This window comes from Aplysia californica, unplaced genomic scaffold, assembly GCF_000002075.1.
Source record: "Aplysia californica isolate F4 #8 unplaced genomic scaffold, AplCal3.0 scaffold00037, whole genome shotgun sequence".
NCBI classification, from domain to species: domain Eukaryota; kingdom Metazoa; phylum Mollusca; class Gastropoda; order Aplysiida; family Aplysiidae; genus Aplysia; species Aplysia californica.
The window spans coordinates 777,697-786,123 of record NW_004797307.1 but is presented as its reverse complement, the minus strand read 5'-3'; the positions used below and the strand labels follow the sequence as shown (position 1 = coordinate 786,123).

Here is an 8,427-nt window from a genome sequence, read left to right as displayed (position 1 = left end):
ACGGCACTTTGTATTTAGAAAACTTTTAGACATATCTTTCACTAGTAGAATGCAGGCTCAAAAGTTGAAGTGTGTTGAGTTTTTGCTTAGAGTGTCAGTGTGGTAGGACCACAATCATATTCATATTGTCATTATTTTGATCTATATTTTTATATTCATCAAAAAAAATAATATTCGTCATCCTTTGGAAATCGAAAGAAACTCAGATTTTTATTTTAATAGGTGCAGTCTATAGCAGAACACCATTGACACTTCGTGCTAACCGAGCCGTGCTTGTCTGCGATCAACGAAAATGCCTTGAACAATGGACGCAGTTTGTTTTGTTTACCGCACGTTTCTCTACGATCAGCTGGTGACCCAGATACGCGCATCCGGGCGAAGTGCCGTCTCTCTAGTATTACTGTAAACTCTCTGGGCAAACCTGGAAGAACTGTTTTTGCACACATGACTGCTTCCAACTCAAAAGCTGCGCTAAATTCCTTGAGTAGAAGAGAACAAGTCACTGTCTGTTGCCTGCAAACACAACACATCCAACAGTTACAAATGTACTCAATCAGTAATCAGTGAAATGTCTTTCATTGTGCGTTTAGAAGATCTGAAGAACTAATTTCATGTCTTTGATTTTCATTTCTCTTCTTTATTTCACACAAGTATTTTATCTTTCCACTTTCTTCCCAGATCAAAAAGTACCACAGTCACCTAAAGGAGAGAGTAACAAAAGCCATAAGACATACAGAGTTGTGATGTATCAAGTCAAAAAACGTGGAGACAGAAGAGATAGTGGAGTAGTGGAGGAATGAAAGAGATTTTTTATTGCGCTCGTGCATTATCTCAATTTTCTGTTTTGTGTGATTTATGTCATAAGAAGAGCTAGGACTGAGTGCTTGTTCACCAGAAGGTGAGAAAAATGTCGTGTGTGTGGGTACAAAGTACAAATGTAGTAATTTTTGTCCTATCTTTTCTTATCTGAATGCAATGATGAATGTTTTGAGATTTGATCATGAACTGTGTCATGTGAAAAAGATTTAATCAGGATTCCTATTGTTAATGTTTTCACCTGCCTTATACCAAATTTATATGTTTTATTCTCTAGCAAAATATGTAAAAGCTGAGAATGTCTTCTGATTTTTAAAAGAACGACAGAGAGTAGTTTTGCTTACTACCTTTTGTGTTGATGTAAAACACAACGGAAAGAAGAAATTATAGGAAACGTGTATGATGTTGGTACCAGAAACTAATAATGGGACGTTTGACTTTTTATTGCGACATGCAACATTCCAATGAAGAAATTCAGTGTTTGATGGCTGTTGACTTTCTCCACTCAACACACATGCTGCTGTGGTTCTGATTATGAGTAATAAGTTTTAGGTTTTCAAGAGTAGAGTTAGATGTACTGTCTTTTTCAGCCAATTTTTCCTTTCTTTGGGGGGGGGAGTGTTGAAATGTTACTCTTATTTAAAATTTCTCCTGCTCGTAGAGCCAGTCAACTCCCTGTCCATTCTCCTAAAGGTTGTGAGGAGGGGGGCTATGTGACTGACTCCTTAACCATTTGTATACATTGTTTTCTTGTCAACACCTGAGTAGGGAAAAGCGAGGCTTGTGGTTTCATGGATGGACAGGACGAGCACATGCACCACAAGCAGACTGTTCAGTCGAAATCCTGATTTTCAGACAAGGGCAAGAGAAGTGTTGAATCAGATCCAAAGTTTGTAGTGTTGTTGACTTGATCAGTCCTCAGCACCAGTGTAGTGTGAGCAGTTATGCTTTTTTGTGGAACATATGTGAGGCAGCGTGGTGGAATCAGGCTCTCGTCAATTTCTGGGCATGTAGAGTTATAATTGGTATCATCTTAAAGTAAGTTAAAGCTTGTTCACTTGTCTTTATTTGGATGAAAAAAAATATCCATTTATCTTGAAGATAAGTCTAGATATTGCGAAAGAAGGAGGTGGGGGTCACTTGTTTTCAGAGGTAAAATTAGTGAGAAAATGGCCGCCCAAGATTAGTTATTTCCTTAGCTTAAGAGTCCATGGTAACTGAAAATTTACATTTTTGTGCCTTTTATCAACGTTTTTCAGAAAAATCCGCAGAGAAATGAGTTCTTTAATGGGCATGAAAGGTGTTGAGCCAAAAAAACAAAAATTTGATAAAAATTCACAAACCTGCGGAAAAATGCAAGTTTCTTCTCGTCTATTATTTTGACGAGAGCCTGATTCCACCACACTGCCTCACATATGAGTAGAATAATTTTGTTTGCTATGAGTCGAGTGAGTGAGGGGAGAATATTATCTTTCTAGTACTTTGACTTTAGGCTAGTGGATAGACAATATTATGACATGTTCCAGTACTGAATAGTAGCCTTAGATGCTATTTTAGAATTCAGAAGTGAGCGGAGATAAAACCTGCTTATTTTCTCTTGGTCTTTAGGGGTTACTTTTGCATGCTTCTGGGGAAGCCGAGAATGTTTCGGCGTCGTGTTTTTAGTCTTCTGGGCTAATAATATTTGTAAAGAACATAGTGCATGCTTTATAAGTGCAATTATTTATATTATCATTAATATTTTTTTAATAATTACTCATACATTGATGTAAACTTACTTGTGAGAATATTAAGACAAAAAAGAAGTGTTTTTACAACAACTTAGGTTTTTCCTAGAATCTGATTTAATGCCATTATTTTATTCTTAGTATGCATTTCTTTAGAGAAACAATATTCTCTTTTTAAATTCATCTATCTTTATTTTTCTATCTTATTATTATTATGTACTCATGATGCTTTGTGGACACGGAAGAATGCGACATGACTCACAAAGTTGACAGCATCTCAGATTGTTTGATCAAGTTTTACATAAAGTATTCTTCACAAGGAATCTCAATATTTTCAGGACTACCCTTGCTTTATTTTGTACTGATTTGGAATTGGAAGCATTAAATTGAATTTTTTAAAACAAGCTGTGTGTTTTGGAACTTCAATACAGGGAAAGCCATTTCAAAGAGAGCTTCCTTTGCTGGCGTGCTCATTATATTATTTTCTGAAATGGACTGAATGTTTCTCCAAACTCATGCAGTTGTCATCAGTGAGATGACCTTCCAAGTTACAAGACGCCACGGGCCCTGTACTGCCGTCAGCTGACGAAACGCCTTTTTGTGGCGTCGGTGGCCTAGTGGTTAGGCTCTCGGACTCGCAACCGTAAGGTCGTGGGTTTGAATCGTGTCAGGGGCGCGACGTTGTGTCCTTGGGAATGGCACTTTACACAAATTTTCCTCACTTCACCCAGGTGGGAATGGGTACCCGGCTATAGACAGCGAAAGATCTTGTCAGTTTGTTAGTGTTTGAGCGCTTAATCAGCTGCTTGCACTGTATGCTTCCCAGGAAGCTGAGAATGTTTCGGAGTGTTCTATGGTCTGCTGGGGTAATAATATAGTATACAGCGCGTAGAGCCTGCTGTTGAGCGGGGATATGCGCTATAAAATGCTATTTATTTATTATTATTTTCTTCATAGCAGTTTCGAGAAATAGAGGTTTTTTGTCGGCGTAATCATTTTTAAAGATAGTCATTCAGAAATTTGGATTTTAATTTATTTTAAAAACTAGTCAGTTACAATTTGATTTTTTCACACAAGTAGGGTAACTGATCAGGCTTTCGATTAAGAAAATAAAAAATGTTGGCGCCAAAATGAAAAAAGATGTTTTGTCAGCTTACGGCAGTGTACTACTGTATTGCCTGTAGCTATAATAATAGAAGAACACTGATACATTACCTGCTCTCGAATTTTAAATCTATGATGGGTTGGGTTTTTTTCTATAAAAACAGATTTGATAATCCAGTCTTGTACTGTACTGAAGTCTCTTCAAACACTTTTCATTGAGTTCCCAGCTTATGTGCTTCCTTAATGTAACTGCTCTGTCATTTTCAGTTGTTTAAATCTAAACTTTGAATGGGACTCGGACTAACGTATCGGCAAAATACAAACGCCAGCCAAAGTGAACAACTCATTACTTTGAATTTGAAGGCTACCAGACTCGTAAACATGAGGTTTGAGGCTCGGGCCTGACATTGTGCCCTTGGGAAGTGCACTTTACACCTGAATTTCCTCACTAAACTCACTTCACCAAGGTGTCAATGGGTACCCGTCCATAGACAGGGAAAGATCTTGTCATATATAATATGTTAGTGTCTGAGTGCCTGTAAAGTGGCTGCTTGCACTGTATGCTTCCCAAGAAGTTAAAATTGTTTCAGAATGCTATCATATCAGTATTTTAAGGTAATAATATAGATTGTGTTGTATAGAGATTGCTGCTGAGCGGAAATTTGTGTTATAATGCAAATGCTATATATTTGTTTATTTTTTATTATGATTATAAATGGTATATTTTTTTTCTCGTAAAATTAACTTTTAGAATTGAACTTGAAAAGCCCAGCAGTCTCATCAAAATTTTTGTTTATAATTTGTTAATGAAGGTAATAATGTTTTAGTTTTACAGGCCCATGGACACAATCTGGAGACACTGGATCATTTAGGAGACGGGCAGCTTCTACTTCTACTCTGTCTGTCAGAGCCTACCTGGGCTGAGAGTGGTGCAGTGTCTTCTTAGTAGACAGAGACATACCTTAGAAAAACCTCCCCACTCCAGAATCGAACTCGCTCATATGTGTGGTGCGTGGCAACAAAGAGCTTAGCCATTATACTATGGATGGCAATGGATGCAACCTTAAAATGGCGCGACAGTGTAAAATAGTGGATTGCTTGTTAATGTTATGAAACGTTTTTCTTCTCTAAAAAGCAGATTTCAAAATTCAGCAGCCATCCCTTTTTCTAGATTTCTACAAACATTTCGAAGCAGGATGAAAAATAGGAATGGTCTTGTAATATTATATATTATGCACAATGTCCATGCTCCGCCTTAGCAGTTGGAACTTGAAAGAGAGGAGGCACGCTCAGGAAAGATTTTTAATCCCCACTCAGCCAGACCACTCGGAGAGAGAAGAAACCAGGGTCAGCAAAGGAAAATTTCTTCTAATACTTCTCTTTTGAACGGAGAAAACAAGTTAAGATAAAAGCGATTACCCATAATACTTATATAAGGTATAACTGAGCTTAAGTTCAGCTGCTTGTGTTGACAAAATATCACATTTTTGAATCGACAGTCAACAGCCTGGCACAACAAAAATTTTTTATTTAAAAATTCATTTAGTTGGAGAAAACTCATTCAGTGCAGACTAGAATAAAAATGGTTTACAAAATTTCCTGTTAGAACTTACAAGTTTGGCTTTGTTTTTGTGGTAGACTTTCAGTCTCAATTTCTAGCACAAGCACACTGAATCTTTGGATTTGCGATACACACTAAGAAAACTTTCTCCTCTAAAGATCTACATGTACACCTGCCTCTGAGCTCAACGCTTTCGACTTCAGTACATTGTATAGCTTTTGGAAGTGGGTAAGCATTTCAAAGTAATGCAAAGTTGCTTCTAAAAACAACAATGCCGCCATGTCCATCACTCCCAGCAGTGCTGTTTCTAAAAATATTTCAAGACACAAGTATCCAGAAATGATAATGCCCTATTCTAAAACTAACCAAAAAGCACTTTGATTACATGTACTTCAATGATTAGATTAACAGTAACAGAATAACAAAATAAAGATGCTCCCATCAGACGATATCATCATATCCCATTCAGCATCATTTTTGAAGAAGACGTGTCAGGAAAACATTTGCAGTTTCTTTGAGTTTGGGGCTTTTACTTTTCTTAACTACTGAGCTTTTGATTTTAAGTTTTCTTAGATGAGTATTGATCTCTATAACTATAATTAATTCAATTACCGGTACAATACATACTTGTAGGCCCATTTTAACCCTTTGAAGAGCGCTTTTGAAGTTTTGAAAGTGACCAGAATAAGTTGAACCAACAAAAAGCAAAAACTGCAATAGTTTCTGGCTAGATCTATATCTTTCTGGGCCAAAGCTGCCAATATACAGTGTGAAATTCCATCCGATATTTGTTAAGAAAGCATGGTTTTCTGTCATACTTTTTAATAAACATAAAAACAGCAAAAATCTAACTATCTGAACCCCGCGGGGCGGTGCCTCTGACTGAAGTGTCTTTAAGTTTAAGGCCATTCCCAAAGGGGGGACATTTCTCGTTCATGCACAGTAAAATTGTAAATGGGCTGATTCATCAATGTCACTCATACATGTAACTGTGCCTGATCTACAACAGGGAACTGCTGCTTTTTCTTTCCTAATCCTAACTAATGTCATTTTTTCCTCTACTTCTTTTGTATGTTTGTCACACTCTGTGACCCTCTATTTAAAGGGTGCCTTGAAAGTCAAACAGACTTTGCGCTGTTGAAGCTAGAGGTGAGCAGAGTAAGCCTGATTCCCTGTAAAGACTTCTCTGTTGACACCCACCCCTTGGCGCTCATACTCATATGACCTTATGCAGTTGCAAGTGCCGTAAAACCACTACTAAATTTGTAATAAAGTAATCATCGTCTCATGATCTAGTGCTTTTGTTGGTCACAGACGCTGTAAAAAAACTATCATGGCTTCCAAGGTCCTATCATAATACCTGTAAGAAAAGCACAGATTATGTTGCAATCAAAAGTTGGATCACTGAAGTACTGTGTACAGCGTGAGCCTAGAACTAGATCTATTCGTTTCAGTATTTTTTTAACGCCCGTCATAATTGTGATCCTGTTTATTTACAGAAGTGTACCTCAGGCTCAGAATAAAGAAGGGAGTTGATTCCAAAACACTTTGCAGATGTCCAGCAGAAAAGGACACTCAAACTCGACTGACAAATATGTACACAACAAAAATAGTGAAGCATTCTTGGGGTGGAGAAACCCAGCGGCTGACACCTGAATATTAACACTCCGTCAGCGAAGATCAGCCACGCTGATCACTCACTTCACTCATAGTAAAAACTGCAGCCCATAACATTTAATGCAATTGCCCACCAGTGACCAGGAAATTTGGTTAAAGTCCTTATGAACATTGTCATTAACCCTATCCGTACGTCATATTTTACTATCGTATCCATGCCTGGGGACCTTTGTGCCACCACTTTCCAAAGAGGAAATTTACTCGTTAATCCGATCCGTACGCTTTGCATAGCAGTCTGTCAAAATGATTGTTTGAGAAATTCGGAAAGTTTCAGAGATCTTCGTACTAAAAGTGCATGTACAGTGGAACTCGGATTCAACGAGGTCGCCGGGCCTGACCTAAAACCTCGTTGAATCCGAGTGTTCGTTATAGCAAACACTAGGCTTTGTGTAGACAATTACAGGCACTAAGCAAGTAATGTATAAAGAGAAGTCACAAGTAGTTCCTGCAATGCCTGCATATTATTATTATGAGCTGAGTAAAAAAAAAAACGATTCGTTCAAATGCCCACGCCTGTGTCATCTCGACTGTTTACGAGGAAAAATTTGTGTTGCTGTGTAGAGCCTAGCATACGGCAACTTTTGATTCCATAGACCAGCACACAATTCATTACGTAGATCTAGCTCAAGACTAACTTATTATTGTGTAATAATGATCAGTTGCCGAGGGGGAAAAAAGACTGGCACGTTTGTATATATGCGACGTTCAACACCCGGACCGCTAGTGCCCCCCCCCCCTCCCGACACGCAAACACAGCTACACGTGTGAAGGCCACCCATCCGACCCCGACACTCGCCAGAGTAGACACGTGCGCGTGCCAACAACACATGTGCTGGTATTTTAAAAGGCCGCTGATTGGTCGCATGCAATCGGCTAAGTGAATAATGGTTCACAATGCAGATGCAATGGAAGATTTCCCGGAATAGATCAAGTTCGTTCTGGGAGAAAAATGAGCGAAGCCACGTCTACGGGGGCTGTTCACCCTGGAAGCGACCTCGTTGAATCCAAGCTCGCTGATTTAAGTGCTCGTTGAACCCGGGTTACTTTTATTGATTTTAAAGAAAGGAAAAAACGGGGGATCTATCTCATCTCGTTGAATCCCAGCACTGTATTCATATGTGAACAATACAACCACAGGGGTATAAAATGACCCCAGGGCGTACAGATAGGGTTAAATAATCTTCGACATTCATTTTGCTATAGTGTGTTGAATTCCTCTCATGGCAAGAAAACCCACAGCAAAAGGAAAGAATACACTCCGAAATGCTGAAGAGAATAAAACTTGGGACGAACCCAATTCTAACCTTCTGTCTTAGCATAAGCCACACATGTTAGCTTCATTGAGGTTTATGTTGTTTCTTTTTTAGTATAGTAAGAGTTTTGCAGCACATGCAACATAAATAAGTCAGATAAAAGCTGAAGACTAGAGGTGTTACTAGAGAGTAGTAACATACAAAGAAAGGGGAAGAGCATGGTTGATGTTTGATATGAAAGGACAAGCAAACCACACCATAGCATGCTCCCACCACACACAAGGTTGTG

At 38.5% G+C, this 8,427-nt stretch overlaps 1 protein-coding gene across 1 annotated transcript in view; it reads left to right on the top strand.

Moving 5' to 3' along the window:
* The window catches only part of LOC101847798 (alpha-2-macroglobulin receptor-associated protein), a gene marked incomplete at its 5' end in the record, with an annotated part of 9,005 nt that extends 7,812 nt beyond the window's left edge, over positions 1 to 1,193 (top strand). The window contains 1 exon segment of the mRNA XM_013091466.2: positions 679 to 1,193. Within this exon segment, the coding sequence (XP_012946920.1) occupies positions 679 to 744 (66 nt within the window).
* Positions 1,194 to 8,427: the final 7,234 nt, after the last annotated feature.